Consider the following 27,013-nt stretch of genomic DNA (forward strand, 5'->3'; position numbering starts at 1 on the left):
CATTTGAGAACCACTGCACTATAATGCCAAAAGTATTTGGCCACCTGCCTTGACTCACATATGAACTTGACGCAAATCTTTGTTGACAAAAATGTTATATTTTATTTTTTATTTTACACATTTTTGCAAAATTAAAAATCATTATTAAAATGGAGGCTTTTCAAAGAATGAGATAACTTCTGGAAATTACTGGCCCAGAATGGCCAAAGGTGTAGATATGTGTGTCTAAGCTCTTAAGGTCTTCTTCTAATGGATTTATTGCAATGTTTGCAAGCCGGTTAACGTTTGCTGTTGTCTGGAACAACATGGCACACAAACAACAAAGAGAAAAGCAGCCAATATTACAATACAGATAATGTGTCATGAGACATGCAAATATATATTAAATACACAGAAGACATAAGTAAAGGAGAATAAATTGTCAGAGGTTGTTGTAGATGAACCCCAAGATGCAGAGAAGGAGGAGGCATTTTGCAGGAAAACATGATTTAATTTAAAACACTAAGACAAAAACAAAGAAAGGGCACAACAAAAAGTGCACACAAGGCGGATATAAAACAAAAAGGCTTAGCATGGAAGCTAGCAGGTATCGAGCAAGAAACAGAAGTTGTACTTATAATATGAAAACAAACTTGGAAGCAGAGAACAAAAGACAATAAGCTACAAACAACTATCAAATGTACTGTAGCTTACCACAACGCTGCATTGACACGATATGACACGACACAACACAATAGGTAGCAACGACAAGAGCGACATCGAGGAGACAATAATCCAGCTCTGACTGGAGGACAAAAGCAGGTACAAATAGGACCTGGCTGATTGACACCAGGTGTGGCCAGGTGCCAATCAGCCGCAGCTGAGGAGAAACAGCGCACAGGGAAAAAAACAGGAAACAGACCAAATAAGAGCGCTGACAGTAACTAAAAACCGGTAATACTAAACAGACACAGAGGAAAAACTAAAACACAAACAAACTATCAGTGGCAAGCCTGACATAAATGAGCTCAAAAATACCTAATGGTGCAATATGTATATACAGTTAGCCTAAATAGCATGTCAGCATGTCCCCACATCTGCGGTCCCCTCCAAGGTTTCTCATTGTCATCCCATTGGGTTGAGTTTTTCTTGCCCTGATGTGGGATCTGAGCCGAGGCTATGGTTGTGACTTGTGCAGCCCTTTGAGACACTGGTGATTTAGGGCTATATAAGCAAACATCGGTTGATTGAATGATTGACCCATAATATATTTAATAAAGGAATCAAACTTCATGATTGTTTTTTGTGACTAACAAGCATGTGCTCCAATCACTCTATCACAATAAAATAAGAGTTGTAGAAGTGATTGGAAACTCAAGACAGCCATGACATGTTGTTCTTTACAAGTGTATGTCAACTTTTCACCACCACTGTATATGTAATATTTACATATTATGTATACAGGATATAGTATATACTCATATCCATACATCCATTTGCTACCGCTTGTCCGTTTTAGGGTTGCGGGGGGGGGGGGGGGGGGGGGCGCTGGTGCCTATCTCAGCTACAATCGGGCGGAAGTCGGGGTACACCCTGGACAAGTCCCCATCTTATACACTGATATATTAGATTATATTAGAATTGTATATAATATATACAATATATAACAAATCCCAACTACCATATACAATATTACAGTGTATGCAACAGTTTCAGCAAAAGAAAGAAAAAAACAACAACAAAAAAAAACATCCATCCATCCATTTTCTATCGCTTGTCCCTTTTGGGGTCGCTGAAACCTGTCTCAGCTTCATTCGGGCGGAAGGCAGAGTACACCCTGGAAAAGTTGCCAACTTATATACTGATATATTGTATTTTATTATATTATAATTGCATACAATATATTAACAATATATAACAAATACCAATTACCATATACAATATTACAGTATATGTAACAGCTTCAGCAAAAAAAAACATCCATCCATCCATCCATTTCCTACAGCTTGTCCCTTTTGGGGTAGTGGGGGGTCGCTGGAGCCTACCTCAGCTGCAATCGGGCGGAAGGTGTCGTACACCCTGGACAATTCGCCACCTTATATACTGATATATTATATTAAATTATAATTTTATACGCGACCCTAAAAAAGGGACAAGCGGTAGAAAATGGATGGATGGATAATATATACAAGATATCACAAATCCCAATTACTGTATACAATATTACAGTATATATAATAGCTTCAGCAAAAAACAAAAGATAAAAAAAACAAAAAACATTTAAAGCAAAATCTCAAAATTTTAGGAAAATATCGTGAATTGCACTTACATGGATTTTGCCAAATATCCTACATCTCTAAAAAACACCTGCCGATATAAATTGTCGCTCAATCACTTATTTCCTCACGCTTTATTAACATCATTGAAATAAAAATCCAGCAAGGAGCGAGAAGGCTGCACGGTCCCTGAACGCAACACGCCCTATGTTGCGTGGACGTGAGAAGGTGTCAAACCGGTCCCTGAACGCAACACCGTTCAGGGACCATGAATTGATTAATGTGGACCCCGACTTAAACAAGTTGAAAAACTTATTGGGGTGTTACCATTTAGTGGTCAATTGTACGGAATATGTACTGAACTGTGCAATCTACTAATAAAAGTCTCAATCAATCAAACAAAAAAACCCCACCTATGTTGCATGGAGGTGAGAGCGTGTCAGACGGGTCCCTGAACGCAACACCGCCTATGCTGCGTGGAGGTGAGAGCGTGTCAGACCGGTCCCTGAACGCAACATCGCCTATGCTGCGTGGACGTGAGAGCGTGTCAAACCGGTCCCTGAACGCAACATCGCCTATGCTGCGTGGACGTGAGAGCGTGTCAGACCGGTCCCTGAACGCAACACTGCCTATGCTGCGTGGATGTGAGAGCGTGTCAGACCGGTCCCTGAACGCAACACCGCCTATGCTGCTTGTACGTGAGAGCGTGTCAGACCGGGCCCTGAACGCAACACTGCCCACGTTGCGTGGAGGTGAGAGCGTGTCAGACCGGGCCCTGAACGCAACACCGCCTATGCAGCTTGTACGTGAGAGCGTGTCAGACCGGTCCTTGAACGCAACACCGCCTATGCTGCTTGTACGTGAGAGCGTGTCAGACCGGTCCCTGAACGCAACACCGCCTATGCTGCTTGTACGTGAGAGCGTGTCAGACCGGTCCCTGAACGCAACACCGCCTATGCTGCTTGTACGTGAGAGCGTGTCAGACCGGTCCCTGAACGTAACACCGCCTATGCTGCTTGTACGTGAGAGCGTGTCAGACCGGTCCCTGAACGCAACACCGCCTATACTGCTTGTACGTGAGAGCGTGTCAGACAGGTCCCTGAACGCAACACCGCCTATGCTTCTTGTACGTGAGAGCGTGTCAGACCGGTCCTTGAACGCAACACCGCCTATGCTGCTTGTACGTGAGAGCGTGTCAGACCAGTCCCTGAACGCAACACCGCCTATGCTGCTTGTACGTGAGAGCGTGTCAGACCGGGCCCTGAATGCAACACCGCCCACGTTGCGTGGAGGTGAGAGCGTGTCAGACCGGGCCCTGAACGCAACACCGCCTATGCAGCTTGTACGTGAGAGCGTGTCAGACCGGTCCTTGAACGCAACACCGCCTATGCTGCTTGTACGTGAGAGCGTGTCAGACCGGTCCCTGAACGCAACATCGCCTATTCTGCGTGGAGGTGAGAGCGTGTCAGACCGGTCCCTGAACGCAACACCGCCTATGCTGCGTGGAGGTGAGAGCGTGTCAGACCGGTCCCTGAACGCAACACCGCCCACGTTGCGTGGAGGTGAGAGCGTGTCAGACCGGTCCCTGAACGCAACACCGCCTAAGCTTCTTGTACGTGAGAGCGTGTCAGACCGGTCCTTGAACGCAACACCGCCTATGCTGCTTGTACGTGAGAGCGTGTCAGACCAGTCCCTGAACGCAACACCGCCTATGCTGCGTGGAGGTGAGAGCGTGTCAGACCGGTCCCTGAACGCAACACCGCCCACGTTGCGTGGAGGTGAGAGCGTGTCAGACCGGGCCCTGAACGCAACACCGCCTATGCAGCTTGTACGTGAGAGCGTGTCAGACCGGTCCTTGAACGCAACACCGCCTATGCTGCTTGTACGTGAGAGCGTGTCAGACCGGTCCCTGAACGCAACATCGCCTATTCTGCGTGGAGGTGAGAGCGTGTCAGACCGGTCCCTGAACGCAACCTCGCCTATGCTGCGTGGAGGTGAGAGCGTGTCAGACCGGTCCCTGAACGCAACACCGCCCACGTTGCGTGGAGGTGAGAGCGTGTCAGACCGGTCCCTGAACGCAACACCGCCTAAGCTTCTTGTACGTGAGAGCGTGTCAGACCGGTCCTTGAACGCAACACCGCCTATGCTGCTTGTACGTGAGAGCGTGTCAGACCGGTCCCTGAACGCAACACCGCCTATGCTGCTTGTACGTGAGAGCGTGTCAGACCGGTCCCTGAACGCAACACCGCCTATGCTGCTTGTACGTGAGAGCGTGTCAGACCGGTCCCTGAACGTAACACCGCCTATGCTGCTTGTACGTGAGAGCGTGTCAGACCGGTCCCTGAACGCAACACCGCCTATACTGCTTGTACGTGAGAGCGTGTCAGACAGGTCCCTGAACGCAACACCGCCTATGCTGCGTGGAGGTGAGAGCGTGTCAGACCGGTCCCTAAACGCAACACCGCCCACGTTGCGTGGAGGTGAGAGCGTGTCAGACCGGTCCCTGAACGCAACACCGCCTAAGCTGCTTGTACGTGAGAGCGTGTCAGACCGGTCCCTGAACGCAACACCGCCTATGCTGCGTGGAGGTGAGAGCGTGTCAGACCGGTCCCTGAACGCAACACCGCCCACGTTGCGTGGAGGTGAGAGCGTTGTCAGACCGGTCCCTGAACGCAACACCGCCTAAGCTGCTTGTACGTGAGAGCGTGTCAGACCGGTCCCTGAACGCAACACCGCCCACGTTGCGTGGAGGTGAGAGCGTGTCAGACCGGTCCTGCAGGTTAGAGCGCGGCCAACAGGTGAGGCCGCAGGTGGGAGGAGGAAGGGCGGGGAGCCGTGGAGCTTCTTTACAAGCAGGAAGAAGAAGAAGAAGAAGAAGAAGGAAACATGGTCGCAGACTCACCGAAAGTTGGATTCTTCCTCCTTTTTTAAACTCCGCGCGGAAAACCTAGTAAGTAGACTTCGATGTTATCTCGTATATTTCAACTTTAAAGCTTTTTGTTGTTGTTGTTGTTTGTTGAATTGTTTGGTTTGAAGCCTTTCTTTCCAAGGGAGTGTCTGAGCCTCACCTGAGCGACTCTTCCTGCTCCTCATTATTCACTTTTGTCTTTGAAGGTTTTTAACTGAAATACAACTTTTGTGCCGAGGTAAACAACGTCTTTAATACATTATGTGTCTTTTTTTTAATCACAGGCTAAAAATAAGAAAACATCAATAAAAATGTATTGTATTGATTTCACCATTTTGGGTCTCATTATCCAGTTTGTTGTAACAAAACGTCCTAATGTTGGCCTTCCAGTGGGATAATAGCATCTTGACCACAGAGAACATTCTATAAGCTTCCATACAACGGTGTCCAAAGTGCAGCTCATTCTTTATTGGGCCTGGACATCTCCCAAACATTTAAAGAGGTATATTACAGTAGTGGTTAGAGGGTTGTGAGTTCAAACTCCGACCGAGTCATACCAAAGACTATACAAATGAGAGCCATTACCTCCCTGCTTGGGACTCAGTATCAAGGGTTGGAATTTGGGGTCAAATCACCAGAAATGTTTTCCGGGCGCGACCACCGCTGCTGCTCACTGCTCCCCTCACCTCCCAGGGGGGGGAACAAGGGGATGCGTCAAATGCAGAGGACACATTTCACCACATCTAGTGTGTGTGTGACAATCATTGATACTTTAACTTTTTGTTATTAGTAGGGATGCACCGATTAATCGGTAACCAAATATATTCGGCCGAATATGGCAAAAAAAGCCACATTCGGCCTTCGGTGGAATGAGTTAAATGCAAGGCAGAATAGTGGGGCCTCTGTTTACATTATTAGCCTGTTGTGTAGGCTACCTGTATAAGTGTATGAGGTTACAAGCACACACTTATTGAGATTTAGTGGGGCCTTCTGTTTACATTATTAGCCTGTTGTGTAGGCTACCTGTATAAGTGTATGAGGTTACAAGCACACACTTATTGAGATTTAGTGGGGCCTCTGTTTACATTATTAGCCTGTTGTGTAGGCTACCTGTATAAGTGTATGAGGTTACAAGCACACACTTATTGAGATTTACTTGAGCCTTCTGTTTACATTATTAGCCTGTTGTGTAGGCTACCTGTATAAGTGTATGAGGTTACAAGCACACACTTATTGAGATTTACTTGAGCCTTCTGTTTACATTATTAGCCTGTTGTGTAGGCTACCTGTATAAGTGTATGAGGTTACAAGCACACACTTATTGAGATTTAGTGGGGCCTTCTGTTTACATTATTAGCATATCTACTGTGGCTAAGCAGACTTTTGCTAAAAGGACAATAATTAATTCGTTGTTGGTTTATCCACTTTAATGCACTTTATTTTTTTTTTTGGAATGGAATGTTTGAAGGCCTAATATAAATGAAAAACTGCTTTTTTTGAAAAGCAAAGGCTACTGGAATATTAAAAAATGTCAATATTCAATAAAAATGTACTTTGTTTGAAAAACTTGTCTAAAAATGTATTCTAAGCTATTTATGCAATATAAAAAAGTTGTGAAAAACTGCATTTATTATTCAGTATTTGGTATTCGGCCTTCGGCCAAGCGCTCAAATTTTATTCGGTTTCGGCTTCGGCCACAAATTTTCATTTCGGTGCATCCCTAGTTATTAGTGCTGTCAAATTATTAAGTTTTTTAGACTTAGAGACTTAGACTTCCTTTTATTGTCATTCAGATTTGAACTTTACAGTACATATAAGAACGATATTTCGTTGCATTAGCTTGTTGCAGTGCAGGATAAAAGAGCAATAAGGAGCAGATTATAAATAAACAGATTACTGTACAGTTGTATTGCATTTTTACATATGCAGCCACAGGTATGTTTTAATGTCTTTATATTCCAGCGAGTTAATCTGTTTTTGGGGGGGAATTGAGGGGATTTTTATGATGCGTTCAAGAGTTTTATGGCCTGAAGGAAGAAGCTGTTACAGAACCTGGAGGTTCTGCTACAGAGGCTGCGGAACCTCTTTTTAGAAGTTGAAGCTGTCAAATTATGACGTTTTTAAATCAGATTAATCACACTTCCGAATTTGGATTATTTGTGATTAATCACAAGTACACGTACATCACTTAAAACCTTCTGTGACGTTTTTTTCAGCACTTAAAATCATTTGTTTCTCAAAAATCTACAGTGCGCCTTATAACCCGATCATCTAATGTACGGAATAATTCTGGTTGTGCTTACCGACCTCGAAGCAATTTTATTTGGTACATGGTGTGATGGCAGCACGGTGGCGCAGGGGTTAGTGTGTGTGCCTCACAATACGAAGGTCCTGGGTTCGATCCAGGGCTCGGGATCTTCCTGCGTTTTTATTGGCCATGGACATATCCCAAAAATTTAACGAGGTATTTTAGATATTATTAGGGCTGTCATATTATTAAGTTTTTTTAATCAGATTCATCATGCTGAATTTGGATTATTTTTGATTAATCAGGTATTCATCACATATGTCACAGGTATTTAATCACAGATAAATAGGTACAACACTTAAAATCTTTAGTACCATCTTTTTCTGACTATAAAGCGCACTTAAAATCCTTTCATTTTCTCAAAAATCGACACTGCGCCTTGTAACCCGGTGCGCTTAATATACAAAATAATTCTGGTTGTGCTTACCGACCTCGAAGCAATCTTTTTTGTACATGGTACAATAAGTGTGATGGATGGCAGTCACACATAAGAGATACGTGTAGACTGCAATATGACGCCTGTAAACAATACCAAAACTTTAAATGTTCCGTTGAGAATATAGAACAGTAAACACGGCGCTCAAAAAGCTATGAAGCCGCACCGCTTGATGGATTGTCGGCGCGTTACGGTAAATGAGTATTGTTGCCGTTTTTTGGATAGTTATGCAATAGACCATGTCTCCCTTTGGTTCCATTGTAGGCAGACTTTTATTTACGAGTTTGACTGTATTAGAAAAATACATACCGTATCTTTCTGACTATAAGGCGTACTTAAAATCCTTTCATTTTCTCCAAAATCTACAGTACGCCTTGTAACCCGGTGCGCTTCATGTATGGAGGAATTCTGGTTGTGCTTACCGACCTCGAAGCTATTTTTTTTGTAGATGGTTTAATGATAAGTGTGAGCAGTAGATGGCAGTCACGCATAAGAGATACATGTAGACTGCAATATGACGCCTGTAAACAACACCAAAACTTCAAATGTTCCATTGAGAATATAGAACATTAAACACGGTGCTCAAGAAGCTATGAAGCCGCACCGCTTGATGGATTGTCAGAGCGTTACGGTAAATGAGTATTGTTGCCGTTTTTTGGATAGTTATGCAATAGACCATGTCTCCCTTTGGCTCCATTGTAAGCGGAATTTTATTTACGAGTTTGACTATATTAGAAAAATACATACCGTATATTTCTGACTATAAGGCGTACTTAAAATCCTTTCATTTTCTGAAAAATCCCACACAACAAATTTGACCCCATGACATTGTAGCCAACTGGACCTGGCTGGCGAGGCTCGTGTTGCAGCTCATTAAGTTCAATAATTCAGATATTAGATTGCATGCTCGTGTGAATTGAGGTCGCACATTTTTTTTCTGAATTTAGGTTTTTGTTTTGTTCTTCCACTGTACAGAAACTCTGGTACAAAGTCTTCCCAGAAGAGTTGTTCTATATGCAATGACTTCTAGTTGCACTGACCGCTACCCGTAATGGTCAGATGTCCCAATACTTTTGTCCATCCCTTTTTATCAGGCGTTACATTCCGATGCAAACCTCACACAATCACCTTTGTTTACTTTAAAAACATTAACTTTTCAATAGTATTTGACTAGCAGCGAAATCTTAACTTGTTGAAGCTGATTAATGTTGAAAGACGGAGGAGAGCTTTTCTTTACTCTAAAACAACGCGGCCCAACCTGCCTCTCTGTTTACTTTAAACAAGCAATGAACTCAAGTTTTGATTCGGTAAGTACTCTCTGGGTCCTTATGGAAACCACTGACCTTCTAATGGTAAATAAAGGCTGGTTTCTCTCGTGTAGATTATGAAGCAAACAGAGAAAAGATGTTAGGAAACAATTATTCATTTTAAATTGTTGAATTATTGTAGCGTGTGTATATATACACTTTGAATTAACAAGTGCTTTCAAACAGGTTTTTAGCTAGCGTGGTTTCTTAACTGCCCGATTATGTAATCAGAATTCCAATACAAAAAGAATACAATACACTGCACATTTCACAATTAAGTCAATGAACTTGAATTAGACTGATTGAGCACATCCATCCATCCATCTTCTTCCGTTTATACAAAGTCGGGTCGTGGGTAATCCCAGACTTCCCTCTCCCCAGCCACTTCGTCCAGCTCCGTCCGGGGGATCCCTAAGTGTTCCCAGGCCAGCCGGGAGACATAGTCTTTCAAACGTGTCCTTGGTCTTTCTACCGTTGCCCTACATACCCCCCCAGGGAGGCGTCCTGACTAGATGCCCCAATCACCTCATCTGGCTCTCGATATTGAGGAGCAGCGGCTTTACTTTGAGCTCCTCCCAAATGGACCGATGCAGGGTCCGCAGAACTGCAGACGCTGCGCCTTTCGATCTCACGATCCACTGTTCCCTCACTGGTGAACAGGACTCCAAGGTATTTGAACTGGGCAAGATAGTCTCCTCAACCCGGAGATGGCACTCCACCCTTTTTAGGGCGAGAACCATGGACTTGGACTTGCAAATGGTGATTCTACTGACCAGATGCCCTAACCACCTTATCTGGTTTTCAATATGGAGGAGCAGCGGCTTTACTTTGTGCTCCTCCCAAATGGACCGATGCAGGGTCCGCAGAACTGCAGACGCCGCACTTTTCGATCTCATGATCCCCTCTTCCCTCACTCGTGAACAGGACTCCAAGGTACTTGAACTCCTCCATTTGGGGCAAGATATTCTCCTCAACCCGGAGGTGGCAGTCCACACCATGGACCTGGACTTGGAGGTGCTGATTCTCCTGACCAGATGCCCGAACCACCTCATCGAGCTCTTGATATAGACGAGCAGCGGCTTTACTTTGAGCTCCTCCCAAATGGACCAATGCAGGGTCTGTATCACTGCAGAGCTCGCACCGATCCGCCTGTCGCTCTAACGATCCTCTTTTCCCTCACTCGTGAACAAGACTACGAGATACTTGAACTTCTCCATTTGGGGCAAGATCTTTTCCCCACCCTTTTCCGGGCGAGAACCATGGACTTGGACTTGAAGATGTTGATTCTTATCCCAGTCGCTTCACACTCGGCTGCGAACCGATCCAGTCAGAGCTGAAAATCCCGGCCAGATGAAGCCATCAGGACCACATCCTCTGCAAAAAGCAGAGACCTAATCCTGCAGCCACCAAACCTGATCCCCTCAATGCCCTGACTGCGCCTAGAAATTCTGTCCATAAAAGTTATGAACAGAATTTGTGACAAAGAGCAGCCCAGGCGGAGTCCAACCCTCACTGGTAATGGATCTGACTTACTGCGGGCAATGCGGACCGAGATCTGACACCGATCATACAGAGAGCGGACCGCCTTAATCAGATGGTCTGATACTCCATACTCTCTGAGCACTCCCCACAGGACTTCCTGAGGGACACGGTCAAAGGCCTTCTCCAAGTCCACAAAGCACATGTAGACTGGTTGGGGAAACTCCCATGCACCCTCAAGAACCCTACTGGATTGAACATCGTGTTTTTCCAAACATAATTTGTGCGAAACTGATGACTTTTAATTATCAGGTGTTGAAGACATTGGGCACTAAATGGATTACACTTTCCAATCTCAACCAGTAGAGGCGCTGTTACTTTTCAGTCCCATAGTTTAAGGCCTGAAGAAGAATAGCAACTTTACTATGGGACTTTAAGCCATTGTACGTCCACGCTAGAGATGTAATTACGGTGTCAATTATTGTGACCAAATTTATCACGTTATCCACACACTGAAATATTTTATTTATTTGAAAAAATATGAATGAAAGCACAGTCTGTAGGTTCAATGTCCACATTTAAATAGCATAGTTGCTCAGAGAGCTATGTGTGTTAGCAGACCTGGGCAAATTAAGGACCGGGGGCCACATGCGGCCCGTTAAGCTTTTCCATCTGGCCCGCCGGACATTCCCTAATCATTTTTTTTAAAACTTTAAGACTGAGACTGTAGCTGCTATTATGACTGTAGGTCTTCAACTATACAATTACAAAGTATTTCAATGGCTGGAATCTGTGCTTTTTCATGATATACTAGTTACTATGGTCATCTAATTAGTTACTATGGTCATCTAATTAGTTACTATGGTCATCTAATTAGTTACTACGGTCATCTAATTAGTTACTTTGGTCATCTAATTAGTTACCATGGTCATCTAAATAGTTACTATGGTCATCTAAATAGTTACTGTGGTCATCTAATTAGTTACTATGGTCATCTAATTAGTTACTTTGGTCATCTAATTAGTTACTATGGTCATCTAATTAGTTACTACGGTCATCTAATTAGTTACTATGGTCATCTAATTAGTTACTACGGTCATCTAATTAGTTACTATGGTCATCTAATTAGTTACTATGGTCATCTAATTAGTTACTATGGTCATCTAATTAGTTACTATGGTCATCTAATTAGTTACTTTGGTCATCTAATTAGTTACCATGGTCATCTAAATAGTTACTATGGTCATCTAAATAGTTACCATGGTCATCTAATTAGTTACTTTGGTCATCTAATTAGTTACTATGGTCATCTAATTAGTTACTACGGTCATCTAATTAGTTACTATGGTCATCTAATTAGTTACTACGGTCATCTAATTAGTTACTATGGTCATCTAATTAGTTACTATGGTCATCTAATTAGTTACTATGGTCATCTAATTAGTTACTACGGTCATCTAATTAGTTACTACGGTCATCTAATTAGTTACTATGGTCATCTAATTAGTTACTATGGTCATCTAAATAGTTACTTTGGTCATCTAATTAGTTACTATGGTCATCTAATTAGTTACTATGGTCATCTAATTAGTTACTCTGGTCATCTAATTAGTTACTATGGTCATCTAATTAGTTACTATGGTCATCTAATTAGTTACTATGGTCATCTAATTAGTTACTACGGTCATCTAAATAGTTACTACGGTCATCTAATTAGTTACTATGGTCATCTAATTAGCTACTATGGTCATCTAATTAGTTACTATGGTCATCTAATTAGTTACTATGGTCATCTAATTAGTTACTATGGTCATCTAATTAGTTACTATGGTCATCTAATTAGTTACCATGGTCATCTAATTAGTTACCATGGTCATCTAATTAGTTACTATGGTCATCTAATTAGTTACTATGGTCATCTAATTTGTTACCATGTTCATCTAATTAGTTACCATGGTCATCTAATTAGTTACTATGGTCATCTAAATAGTTACTATGCTCATCTAATTAGTTACTATGGTCATCTAATTAGTTACTATGGTCATCTAATTAGTTACTTTGGTCATCTAATTAGTTACTACGGTCATCTAATTAGTTACTATGGTCATCTAATTAGTTACTATGGTCATCTAAATAGTTACTATGGTCATCTAATTAGTTACTATGGTCATCTAATTAGTTACTATGGTCATCTAATTAGTTACTACGGTCATCTAATTAGTTACTACGGTCATCTAATTAGTTACTACGGTCATCTAATTAGTTACTATGGTCATCTAAATAGTTACTATGGTCATCTAATTAGTTACTATGGTCATCTAATTAGTTACTATGGTCATCTAATTAGTTACTACGGTCATCTAATTAGTTACTATGGTCATCTAATTAGTTACTATGGTCATCTAATTAGCTACTATGGTCATCTAATTAGTTACTCTGGTCATCTAATTAGTTACTATGGTCATCTAATTAGTTACTACGGTCATCTAATTAGTTACTACGGTCATCTAAATAGTTACTATGGTCATCTAATTAGTTACTACGGTCATCTAATTAGTTACTATGGTCATCTAATTAGTTACTATGGTCATCTAATTAGCTACTACGGTCATCTAATTAGTTACTACGGTCATCTAATTAGTTACTACGGTCATCTAATTAGTTACTATGGTCATCTAATTAGTTACTATGGTCATCTAATTAGCTACTACGGTCATCTAATTAGTTACTACGGTCATCTAATTAGTTACTACGGTCATCTAAATAGTTACTATGGTCATCTAATTAGTTACTATGGTCATCTAATTAGTTACTATGGTCATCTAAATAGTTACTATGGTCATCTAATTAGTTACTATGGTCATCTAATTAGTTACTATGGTCATCTAATTAGTTACTACGGTCATCTAATTAGTTACTATGGTCATCTAAATAGTTACTATGGTCATCTAATTAGTTACTATGGTCATCTAATTAGTTACTATGGTCATCTAATTAGTTACTACGGTCATCTAATTAGTTACTATGGTCATCTAATTAGTTACTATGGTCATCTAATTAGCTACTATGGTCATCTAATTAGTTACTCTGGTCATCTAATTAGTTACTATGGTCATCTAATTAGTTACTACGGTCATCTAATTAGTTACTACGGTCATCTAAATAGTTACTATGGTCATCTAATTAGTTACTACGGTCATCTAATTAGTTACTATGGTCATCTAATTAGTTACTATGGTCATCTAATTAGCTACTACGGTCATCTAATTAGTTACTACGGTCATCTAATTAGTTACTACGGTCATCTAAATAGTTACTATGGTCATCTAATTAGTTACTATGGTCATCTAATTAGTTACTATGGTCATCTAATTAGTTACTATGGTCATCTAAGTCGCAGCAGCTCAGACGAGGCACCAAGCAGTGTGGGTGGGGAGCGTTTCCACAGAGCGGCCAGCCTGAAATGCGGGTGTCAGGGACAGATGCGGAAGGAGATTTTCACAACAAAAATTTAAAGCTTAGTGATATCTCAGATTTATCAGATTGTAGTGGTTGCTGCGTTTTTTTTTTGCGTTTTTGTTGCGTTTCGCTTGATTGTAAAATATGTCAACGGAGAGTTATTGTGACATTCATATGTTGTCAATATTCAGTGTTTTATGGTTCATAGTTATTATAGTAAATCCCACATTCTTTATTTTCATGTATGGGTGTCTCATTCAGTAAAAATTCTGTTTAGTTTTTTTAAGGCGGTCTGTCATAACGATTTTAGCATTCAGACATTATTGTGAGGTTTTGTATTAGTGTTCCTAAAAATAGATATACCGGCCCCCAGTTATTTTTTTCTCAAAATTTGGCCCCCAAGTCAAAATAATTGCCCAGGCCTGTGCTAGAGCGATAAAGACACTAGCTTGACGATATTTTTTTAAATTAGAAATGGTAATACTAACCGTGAGGAGTTTTAACGCAATTCATAATTAATACAGTTAATCGTTTCATCAAAAGTCCTTTGCTATGGCACAACTTGCCTGGGCCGCGTTGTTTCATGCAAAATTACACATTTCTGACACATAAAATTTGTGTTTTTTTTGACTAATTGGTATATGAAAAGATGTGTGTTTATATTTAGGTTCGCATCAGGAGATGCTTTGAGATTTCTCATTAGTAAGCAGCATTTTTTTGTTGTTTTACAATTTTCCAATATGATTACTGTTTTGGTCATTTGTTATGATAAATTATCTAAGTACAACTTGGCTACTTTGTAAGTTAAGTGAGTTTGTTTGTTAGTAGACATACAGTAAATGTTTTATGTTTAGTATTGTAAGTTTGCTGAGAAGACTACACGCATTAGAACGCTGTCAAAGTAATTTATCAGTACCCAACAGAGACTGCGGTCACCATGGTTGGATTTCATTAGTTGGATTCTTGCTGTGATGAAAACTACTGAATAACCTCACTTATGACTCGACTCTGAAGCAACAGCCTTAATTTAGCACAATTGATTTGAACGTGATACCCAGTTTTTGGAAACACTCACACGTGCTTTATTCAGTAAGACTTTCTCACTCATGATAGTATCGGTATTGTATGTCAATTATACAAACACTTAAAAACTTTACGATTAAATTGACTAAATGACAGATTTTGTGAAAAGCAAATGAGTTTGAGCAATGGCGTTCGTTTCTTTGCTTCGAGCGGTTGAGGAAATTTTAATATGGCTACCGTGATACATTTATTAATTTGATTGCAAAAGAACTTTGATTTATATTCTGTTGCTTCTATTAATCGTTTGAGTGTATCTAATACAAACTTATACAATTCGGACAGCATTGCGGGGCTGTAACTTTAAATATGCGAACATAGGTTCTGCACTTTTAGAATAATACATCATGTTGGATGTAGAGAACATACAAACCCTTTATTTATTTAATCAAAAATATATAAATTCAACAATTTGGTCCATTTGCAAACAGCTGAAATGATGTACCAAGCAAACTATAACCTGCTAGCCAAGAATGTACAACAATTATTCTCAACAAAAGGGGAGAAATATAAACTTAGAGGAAAATCTAGTTGAAAACATTTGTATGCTCGTACAACACTTTAAACATTTAGCATATTTGTGTGCGGAATTAAATTATGGAATGGATTAACCAAAGAGATCAAACAAAGCACCTTCATGATTCATTTTAAGAGACTGTTCAAACTGCAAGTGTTCACAAAATACACAGAACAAGAATTATGATAAACATCTTGAACCTTTTTTTTTTTAGATAAAGGTTATGTATTTAATATTTGTTTACTTACTATGGTATATTATAATATTATTTATTTATTCACTGCTCTGTTACAGAGAACCAGGAAATTGGATAAAATTGCTGTTGTATGAAAAGTGGTAGGATTAAATAAACTCAGCTCCTTCCTACTCCTTTTTGGAAGTGCTGTAACGAAACAAGTGGAAATATGTGATGTATTATATTGTATCGTATGCATGTTGGAAATAAAGTGAAACTGAACTGAACTGCAAAAGAGTGCACATGAGAGCGGGGTGTGTGGCTGCCATGATCAGTGTGGCAGATACCAGTAGAGAGCTTCTTATTTATTGTGTTTCTACTTATTCATCTTCACACGTTACAAGTGACATTTTAATGTCGATGTGCAATTGTTAAAAAAAAAGAATAAAATTTATGGCAAGCAGAACCATGTTTATTAATTTGAACTACTTTACCATAAATACACTTTTATCTGATTACACAATCGAACAAACTAATCGATAGATCACTTTATTACTAAAATAATCGATAGATGCAGGCCTATTATTTATTGTCAACTGTTTTAGAATAGAAGAACAATAAGATTAATTTTTGTCCATGCAGACATTCTCTGATCAATAAAAAATGTATACTGCTGTTGATTAGTTAGTTTTCCCAATTAATGACCAAGGGAATTTACTCATCTGCCATGAATTAGGCACTGACAGACCAACCAAATCAAAGGCAACATTTTTGTTAACCGTTCTAGTTTACTGGCTAGTCATTTGTCCACACAAAACAACAGCAAATACAGCAGTGTTTGTTTCCCCCGGAAAATGTGTTAGTTAAGGTGGTGACTCCAAAGGGGGAAGCACAGGTTGTTACTGGAATCCATGATGATATCAAAAAAGCTGGTGTTAGAAACCTTGCGCTCCCCCCACCTTCCACATAGCGTCTAAAAACCACAGCTCCTCAGCATCACTCCTGCGCCATGCTGGACTGTAGGCAGGATACACTTAGTTTGGTACTCTTGTGTTGTTAGCTATTTAGACCAGTGGTTCTCAAATGGGGGTACGCCCACCCCTGGGGGTACTTGAAGGTATGCCAAGGGGTACGTGAGATTTTTAAAACATATTCTAAAAATAGCAACAATTCTAAAATCCTTTATAAATATATTTATTGGATAATACTTCAACAAAATATGAATGCTCATTCATAAAGTGTGAAAAGAAATGCAACAATGCAATATTCATTGTTGACAGCTAGATTTTGTGTGGACATGTTCCATAAATATTGATGTTAAAGATTTCTTTTTTTGTGAAGAAATGTTTAGAAGTAAGTTGATGAATCCAGATGGATCTCTATTACAATCCCCAAAGAGGGCGCTTTAAGTTGATGATTAGAAATATTTATTTATAATTGAATCACTTGTTTATTTTTCAACAAGTTTTTACTTATTTTTACATCTTTTTTCCAAATAATTGAAGAAAGACCACTACGAATGAGCAATATTTTGCACTTTTATACAATTTAATAAATCAGAAAGTGATGACATAGTGCTGTATTTTACTTCTTTATCTCTTTTTTTTCAACCAAAAATGCTTTGCTGTGATTAGGGGGTACTTGAATTAAAAACATGTTCACAGGGGGTACATCACTGAAAAAAGGTTGACAACCACTAATTTCGACAATAATGGCCGTGTTCACCCATTATCAGTGGAGAGAAATCCATGCTGTACATGCTGTACACTGACTAATCTAAAGTATTTCAAGTTATTTTTGTGTGGTGTTGTCCCTTTGGAAGATCTACTGTACTTAAAAATAGTTTTGGAAATGTGTTGTTTGTGCTCACTTTAGTGGAAAAACTGGTCTTTGCATTTTTGGTGGACGGGCAAAACCAGGCAGGCATTGTGGGTCTTGTTTTCTAGCTGTTTGTTACCAAAACAAGAAATTGTGTTTGGCCTTCAGTAACACAGAAGTGTCGTCTGTCACTCTGCCTCAGGCGATCGCTGACTCTCTTACACAAAAGTCCCATTATCATCACATCAGAAACCCCCATTTAAAAAGTATTGTGTTAAAGGTATCCTTGTTTGACCCACTGAATATTATTGGCCACTTCCCATGACTTTAGATTTTATTTCCACAAATATCCCTAGTTGCAACATCCTTTTTTTAGTCATTGACGCTTTAATTTTAGCATTAATATTTTTTTTTCTACTCTATTTAAATATTTTTGAAATTGACAACTGTTGAAAGAAAATAGGTTTGTCCCACACAAAGAAAATATTGTTTAAATATTCTGCAAAATCCCGAGGATGCTTAGTTTAAGAATTTAAAGCTTGTTTTCAGAATATAATACTTATTTCTGGCAATTTCTCGATATACACATTTTATTTTAGGATGTCTTATCAAGTAAAATTATCCGTCAATTCAGCGACTGGTAGTTATTTTCACTACCTGTTAGTGTTTTTTCATAAAATGTAATTTTTTTTTTCTTTATCTTATATTTTGACAGCTCTTTTTTGCAATCAAGATAACCTAAAAAATACTTTATAGATTGAACTTAAAAAATATTCAAAATATTTAAATGGTATTAATACTGCATTATATTAAAATGTTGCACATGTAGTTCCAGCTGGCAAGTGAACACTATCAGCTTTTTTGTTTTTGTTTTCCATGGAGTGGCATCACTTTCCTTGTGACGTGGTTCATTTGCGTTTTATTTCTGGAAATGTCCCTAGTTTTAACAGCCTTTTTTTAAGTCATTGACTCTTTAATTTTGGCATTAATATATCTTTTTCTACTCTGTTTAAACATTTTTAAAATTGACAACTGTTGAAAGAAAATAGGTTTGCCCCACACATAGAAAATATTGTTTAAATATTCTTGCAAAATCCTGAAGATGCTTAGTTTAAGAATTGCAAGTTGAATAATGCTTGTTTTCAGAATAAAATACTTATTTCTGGCAATTTCTCGATATACAAATTTTCTTTTAGAATGTCTTATCAAGTAAAATTATCCGTCAATTCAGCGACTGGTAGTTATTTTCACTATCCGTTACTGATTTTCATAAAATCATTTTTTTTTCTGTATCTTATATTTTGACAGCTCTTTTTTGCAATCAAGATAACCTTAAAAATAATTTATAGATTGAACTTATAAAATATTCAAAATATTTAAATAGTATTAACACTGCGTTGTACACGAAGTTCCATCTGGCAGGTGAACACTATCAGCTTTTTTGTTTTTTTGTCCATGGAGAGGCATCACTTTCCTCGTAACGTGGTTCATTTGCTTTTCACCTCACCTGTCGGGGCCAGAGCTGAGCTACCCCCTTTGTTCTCAGGTTTCACTGTTGTCACTACACCATGCCCTCATCTGTCCCACCCTCCCCGTTGCCATGGTCACTCACCTTCCTTAGCCAGACGCCACCCGACCTGTTTTCTTGTGATGCTAACTGTGTTGCTGCTACTGCTGAGGAGGCTGCCTGAATAAAATAGTTTTGTGCAAAAGCGAGGACCTGTCTTAGTTGGTTGTGATCACAATCATAATCACTCTTTCCCATAAATTCATTCATTTGTCAATAGTTTTGACACTTGTTCATGAACACTTTATAATAGAACTGTATGAGAATTTTCCAAACAATCCAATCATCAGTCAAACTGCATTCATATAAGACTTCTCACGCTCTGGCAAGTTGCAACACAAAGTCCTTTATATAAAAAAAGAAAACACACGGGATTCAGGAAAAATGCAACTTTTATGCGTCCGCACTGGATAATAACAAAAAAATTACATAATTTAAAGAATAGTATAAATTATATATAACAATAAACATTTAAATACCAAATAAATACATCAATAACAACATAAAACAGTAAAATAATAAGAAAAAAATAAATAACTGATAAAATAAAGAGGCAATAACAATAATAGTAATAATAACGAATAAAAAAAAATAACAAAAAAATAACAGAATAAAAATTAAGAACACAAGAAGTGATATTAAAAATTATGGGGGAAAAAGGAACAGAAGAGCAAGTTTGTTTTTGCTTTTTGTGGTTTTTGCTCACTTTTTGTCTCTCCTACAGAGTTCTTTACTCCTGCCTTCATAATCGCCGCACACACACACACACACACACACACACACACACACACACATTGCATTCCTGTGAGGAAGACTGGAATTCGTATTTCTTAGTCGGCTCATTTGTTTCATTTTCACTCCAGGAAGAAGGTAGAGGAAGAATAGCGTGACAACACTCTGACTCAGCAGTTTGAAGTCACCGCGTCATCACCAACGTCGTTGGAAACTATTCTAGATCAGTGGTTCTTTACCAAGTTCCACCTCAGAAAACCCTTGGCTGTCCAAGTGCCACCATGATGACCAAAAACAAAATACAGTTGCATAGTTGGCCTAAGTATTCATTACAACAAGGCGGAGGTTTTGTTTAACAAATATATTTAATATTTTTGGCCAATATAACAGACGTATTTTGAACAGTAACACTGTGTTTTAATATTGGTAAATGGAACATTTAAGTCATAAATGTCAAATTCGGATGTGGGCCGCCACTTCATTTTATTTGGCCTTCGAAAGCTTGTAAAGAATATGTATTAATATAATATTGTAACTTTTTTTTTTTTACAAAATGTATTACTTCTTTCTATTTTGGACAGAGAAGAATAAACATATGTACTCCATGTCATCGCAAATTAGGTTAATTCTAATATTTTTTAATTATACGAAAATATATCCTCAAATAATTTTGAGTAGAAATAAATAAATAATGATTTCACAGCAAGTTATCCATCAAATTGTGTAATGTAAAAATATTAATGGATTTCATGCTGAAATTGTGAAGTTTCCTGTGGTTTTTACAGCATTTTTCTCTAAATGGAAAAAAAAACAGTACTTTCTTTTTACTGTAATAAACCTTTGTGATGTGTTGGCATTTACAGTAATTCATCAAAAAATGTAGTTGTTGATTTGCGGTAAAAAAACAAACAAACTGGCAGCTCAGGTGCTGTAAAATTGCATTTTTTTTTCATTTACTGTAAAAAAAAAAGTAATGTAAATCTAACAGTAAAATTCTGGTAACTGAGTTGCCTTTTTTTTTACGATAAAAACAACCGTACTGTTTTTCCATTTACAGTAAAATACACTAACTTTTCAGTAGAAAAATATTGCAACTTACCATATTTTTTTTACATTTTAGTTAAAAAATAAAATAAAACATTTACTAATAAAATACATGGCCCTGCGATGAGGTGACGACTTGTCCAGGGTGTACACCGCCTTCCGCCCCATTGTAGCTGAGAAAGGCACTAGCCACCCCAAAGGGAATAAGCAGTAGAAAATGGACGGATGGATAATAAAATGCATAACAATTTAAATATCACAGTTTGACGCGGCCCCCTGGGGCCAAACATAACTGCCATGTGGCCCTCAGTGAAAAGGACTTTGACACTTCTGACTTGAGTGATTATTTGGCGTACATTTAAATGGTACAACTAGTGGTACTCCTGCCACAGTTTGAGAATTACTGCCATAAATCAAATCAAAGTTGATTAATATAGTCTTTATCACAAATGCCTCAAGGGGCAAATAATTGACACAAAATACAGTTTTATAATATTTTTTACAGCTTCTGGACACTTTATTTTTTCCATTTTCAAAGCATCAATTTTAAAGAATGTTTTATTTTGTTGATGACCAATTAAACAATGCAGAAGAGCTTTTCCTGAGGCGTGGTATGTTGTTTAACTGGATGATGACGGGGCTTCAGCTTAAAAACATTTTCCAAGTTACACTTGTCCATCTCAACTTAAGACGCCACTTTAAATACAAGACAGCTGACAAGGTGCAATGAAAACAACACACAGGAAAGGTTAGACCAGGGGTCTCCAAAGTGCAGCCCGGGGGCCATTTGCTGCCCGCGGGTAATTTTTTAACGGCTCCACGGCACATTTTAAAAATATGATTGAAAAAAGTAGGAGCAAACGTGTGAAATGTAACAAGAAAATGTTGCAATGTTTACTCTAATAACACAAAGCTGCCATGCAGGCTGTTTCTTTCTTTAAAAAATAATAATGAATCAAAATCAATGTCATTATGAATTATTCAAGGCTCCAATTACATCCCGTTAAATTTTCCACTCTAAGATGTTTTTTGGGGAAAATGTTGCATATTTTGTGTTTGCCATATAAAAAAACTGGGCTGTTTTTTTTTTTAAAAGAAGGGCATAAAATAAGAAGGGGCGGCATGGGGTAGTGGGTAGAGCGGCTGTGCCAGAAACCTGAAGGTTGCAGGTTCGCTTCCCACCTATCCATCCATCCATCCATTTTCTACCGCTTATTCCCTTTCGGGGTCGCGGGGGGCGCTGGCGCCTATCTCAGCTACAATCGGGCGGAAGGCGGGGTACACCCTGGACAAGTCGCCACCTCATCGCAGGGCCAACACAGATAGACAGACAACATTCACACTCACATTCACACACTAGGCGCCAATCAACCTATCCCCACCTATTGACACCCAAATCGCTGCCGTTGTGTCCTTGGGCAGGACACTTCACCCTTTGCCCCCGGTGCCGCTCACACTGGTGAATGAATGATGAATGAATGATTGGTGGTGGTCGGAGGGGCCGTTGGCGCAAACTGGGAGCCACGCTTCCGTCAGTCTACCCCAGGGCAGCTGTGGCTACAGATGTAGCTTACCACCACCATCGTGTGAATGAATGATGGCTTCCCACTTCTCTGTGAGCGCTTTGAGTATATAACAATAGAAAAGTGCGATATAAATCTAATCCATTATTATTATTATTAAAATGAACAAAAAAAAAACAACAACAATAAAACTTATAATTGACGGATAGATCTGAAGTTGATCTCGAGATTATCGTGTTAAAAGTAAACAGTAAAAAAATGTATAATTTATTTTTTAGCACTTTAATGATTAGGACCCTTTTGGATCCCCAATTATTTTAGTGTGATTTGTTTTTAAGTGTCATTGCTCAAAAAATAATAATGAATTAAAATCAATGGTGTTATGAGTTATTGACTTTTTTTAATGCTCCAATTATTATACAATCTCAAATATTCTACTTAAAAAATATTGGATGATAATATTGCATATTTTGTGTTTTTTTTCCATCAAAAAACAGGGTCTTCTTTGACAAAAAGAGCACACAACTTAAATCTTTAAAATCATTATATTGACAGATGGACCTAATGTTGTTTTAGGGATTTAAAATTTTAATAATAATAAAACAAAATAATACTGAATAATGACACGTTTTTAATATTTTTTTGACCAAACCCCTTCGGGGTCCCTGAGATCAAGCCTGAGTGGAGGTTTAAATGTATATTGCTTATACATATATTGTATTGGTTTTTAAAATAAAAAAATGTCAAAACGGCCACTGCTTGCTTTGATTTTTCAGTCTGTGGCCCCAAGTGGAAAAATGACATGAAATGTACACAAGGAGACATTCTAGAAATGACACTTGCTAATTTAAGATGTACACCAACTTCTCTTAAAATCTATCCAAGCTTTTTTTGATGTTACTCTCCTGATTAAAGTCTTGGGAATTGGGGGAAACTGATATTGAATCAGAACAAGATGGTAAGAAGAGCATCAAAATGCAAAAAACTGTCTTACCGTGTCTAACCTTGGAATCATTTTGCCATTAACATCAGGAAGCTCCTGTTTACAGACGTTACTAATTCACACAAATAAGTTTGTGAATCAAAGGTTGGGTTGGATTTTCCGACAGATGTGAAAAGTGATATTCTACATGCACTGACTGTCTGCAGGTCTGTGTCGGAGTTGTGAGTTGACATCTTTAGTTCTTGTGATCCAAAACATTGTCAGTGTTCATTGAGAACTTTGGGTGACTTTCTGAGCTTAGTCTATGTCCGGGTTAGAGAACCTATGGCTCTCGAGCCAGATGTGGCTCTTTTGATGACTGCATCTGGCTCTCAGATACATCTGAGCTGACATTACTTAACACGATTAGTAATGAATAATTCCGCCAGTAATCGGTGTTAAAAATAATGTTTAACATATAAAACATTCTTATGCATTTTAACCCATCCATCCGTTTTCAACCGCACCTGTTCAATAAGTCACATCAATGGTAAGAAGTCCATCCATCTATTCTCTACCGCTTGTCCCTTTTGGGGTTGCTGGAGCCTATCTCAGCTGCATTTGGCCAGAAGGCGGTGTACACCCTGGACAAGTCGCCACCTCATCACAGGGCCAACACAGATAGACAGACAACATTCACACTCACATTCACACACTAGGGACCATTTAGTGTTGCCAAAGAAGTATTTTATTTATTATTGGTTAGCATCAGAATAAAAATGATATAAAATATAAGACTTATACTCTAAAAATGTAGGTCTTACTTAAACAATGCATGCATTTCGTTGTATTCTGTGTTAAAACATATGATACGGCTCTCACGGTAATACACTTTAAAACATTTGGCTTTCATGGCTCTCTCAGCCAAAAAGGTTCCCAACCCCTGGTCTATGTGGTGATTTTTGTTGGATGAGAGATCTTATCCCACGTGTCGGCATCTTCTTCAATGTAAAGAAGGAAGTAAAGACATCGGTTTAAAATGCTGGGATGCATTTGATGAGTTCACGGCTGGAATTTAACCACGGCGACCGTGACCGCTCTCGTCATTTGTCATAATGCACTAAAAAAATTGAGCAGCATCTGCGGAAAGAACATGGCGTGACCGTCCCTTGACTTTTTACTTGTTAATGGATGAGGGATGGAACAATAAACTGTATAGTGATCATTTGGGACAAAATTCCAGACAGTTAGTAATAGGGCTGCGAATCTTTGAGTGTCCCACGATTCCATTCAATGTCGATTCTTGGGGTCATGATTTGATTCAAAATCGTTATTTTTTTTCAATTCAACACGATTCTCGATTCAAAAATGATTTTTTTCCCGATTGAAAAGGATTGTGTATTCATTCAATACATAGATTTCAGCAGGATCTACCCCAGTCTGCTGACATGCTAGCAGAGTAGTAGATTTTTGTAAAAAGCTTTTATAATTGTAAAGGACAATGTTTTATCAACTGATTGCAATAATGTAAATTCGTTTTAACTATTAAACGAACCAAAAATATGACTTATTTTATCTTTGTGAAAACATTGGACACAGTGTGTTGTCCAGCTTATGAGATGCCATGCAAGTGTAAGCCACTGTGACACTATTGTTCTTTTTTATTTATTTTTATAAATGTCTAATGATAATGTCAATGAGGGATTTTTAATCACTAATGTGCTGAAATTATAACTAATATTGATACTGTTGTTGATAATATTCACTACTTTTGTTTTGTTGTGTGTGGTGTTTGTGTCTCCTCTCAATTGCTCTGTTTATTGCAGTTCTGAGTGTTGCTGGCTCAGCTTTGGTTTTGGAATTGGATTGCATTGTTATGGTATTGCTGTGTATTGTTTTTTGAATTGATTAAAAAAACTATATATATATCAATTTAAAAAAAAAAAGAGAATCGATTCTGAATCGGGCTTCACGGTGGCAGAGGGGTTAGTGCGTCTGCCTCACAATACCAAGTTCCTGAGTAGTCAGGGTTCAATCCCGGGCTCAGGATCTTTCTGTGTGGAGTTTGCATGTTCTCCACGTGAATGCCCGGGTTTCCTCCGGGTACTCCGGCTTCCTCCCACCTCCAAAGACATGCACCTGGGGATAGGCCCCTCCCACCCCCAAAGACATGCACCTGGGGATAGGCCCCTCCCACCCCCAAAGACATGCACCTGGGGATAGGCTCCTCCCACCCCCAAAGACATGCACCTGGGGTAGGCCCCTCCCACCTCCAAAGACATGCACCTGGGGATAGGTTGATTGGCAACACTAAATGGTCCCTAGTGTGTGAATATTGTCTGTCTACCTGTGTTGGCCCTGCGATGAGTTGGCGACTTGTCCAGGGTGTACCCCGCCTTCCGCCCAATTGTAGCTGAGATAGGCACCAGCGCCCCCCGCGGCCCCAAAGGGAATGTGCGATTTCTACCGCTTAATGTGAGAATCGTAATTCAAATTTGAATAGATTTTTTCCCCACACTCCTAGTTAGTAATACTGTCTGTTTTTTTAATTACTGAAAAAACATTTTTTTTTTCAATTATCTAGTTGTATTGTCTTATATTTTTTCATCTCTTTTTTGCATTGTGCAAAATCCACCTGGATGACAACCAACAGTGTGTTTGTATGGCACTAATGTGGTAGTATTAGTGGTACAGAAGAGATGGGTTCAGCTTTTAGTGATAAGCTTTAAACCTGTGGTCCTCTTGTTGTTTTCTGTCCAAACTTACTTTTTGCAGGAACTTTTATTTTTATTTTAAATTAATTCAAATTCAACCCAATTGTTTCCTGCTATTGTTTAAATATCTGAATGATCACATCTTTTACAGAGCTCCCTACAGTGTGAAAATGAGTATTCGGCGTACAGGCGGCCATCCATCCCTGGAGCCCAATGATGATGTCATGCCCTACAGTGATGATGAGACCGACGACGAGCTGGATGTATCCACAGAAGAGGAAGAGGAGGAGACACCAGGTGCACCGCAGCCCCCTGTGGAAATTCGACCCACTGGTGAGGGAATATTTTATTTATTTATCAACAATGGCATTTGACCTTTCTGGGTTTTTTTTCTTATGTTTGTGCGTCTTATTTGCTGTGTGGATTGTTATTTGGAATATTGTGTGGCTGGGATTGTTCTCTACAATATTATTTTCTTGGACTGTGAGATAATAATTGTAATTTTTGTAAATAAAAGGTAAAAAACCCCAACCAAAAATACAATGGCATTTATTTTAAATTATGAATTAGTCTAATTAATAATTTAAATATTTTACTTTTTTAAATTGTTTCAACAAAATAAAATGTAGTAATGTTTTGCACAACATCTTTAAATATAAAATATAAATTATTTATATGTAAAAAAAAAACAGGTTATTATGAAAGTGTAATTTGTGAGATTACTACATGTAATTGTGTTTGACCACATGACAGTCATATGAGAACATTA

At 38.9% G+C, this 27,013-nt stretch overlaps 2 protein-coding genes across 3 annotated transcripts in view; both read left to right on the forward strand.

Moving 5' to 3' along the window:
• Positions 1-2,670: 2,670 nt before the first annotated feature.
• LOC133536554 (putative uncharacterized protein ENSP00000383309) lies at positions 2,671-4,941 on the forward strand. Its single transcript, XM_061877183.1, has one exon. The coding sequence runs from the start codon at positions 2,671-2,673 to the stop codon at positions 4,939-4,941; it is 2,271 nt and encodes a 756-aa protein (XP_061733167.1).
• Positions 4,942-5,048: 107 nt separating this feature from the next.
• Positions 5,049-27,013, forward strand: part of atp8b1 (ATPase phospholipid transporting 8B1) — a 70,356-nt gene continuing 48,391 nt past the window's right edge. Inside the window, exons 1-2 of one of the 2 annotated variants that reach the window (XM_061877131.1) lie at positions 5,049-5,205; positions 26,396-26,577. In XM_061877131.1, coding sequence (XP_061733115.1) covers positions 26,415-26,577 — 163 coding nt within the window. In that variant the 5' untranslated portion in view covers positions 5,049-5,205; positions 26,396-26,414. Of the gene's footprint in view, positions 5,206-21,782; positions 21,886-26,395; positions 26,578-27,013 lie in introns of those variants that run through there. The other variant, XM_061877132.1, reaches the window with a different exon arrangement.

This window comes from Nerophis ophidion, linkage group LG17 (assembly GCF_033978795.1).
Source record: "Nerophis ophidion isolate RoL-2023_Sa linkage group LG17, RoL_Noph_v1.0, whole genome shotgun sequence".
In the NCBI taxonomy this organism is placed as follows: Eukaryota; Metazoa; Chordata; class Actinopteri; order Syngnathiformes; family Syngnathidae; genus Nerophis; species Nerophis ophidion.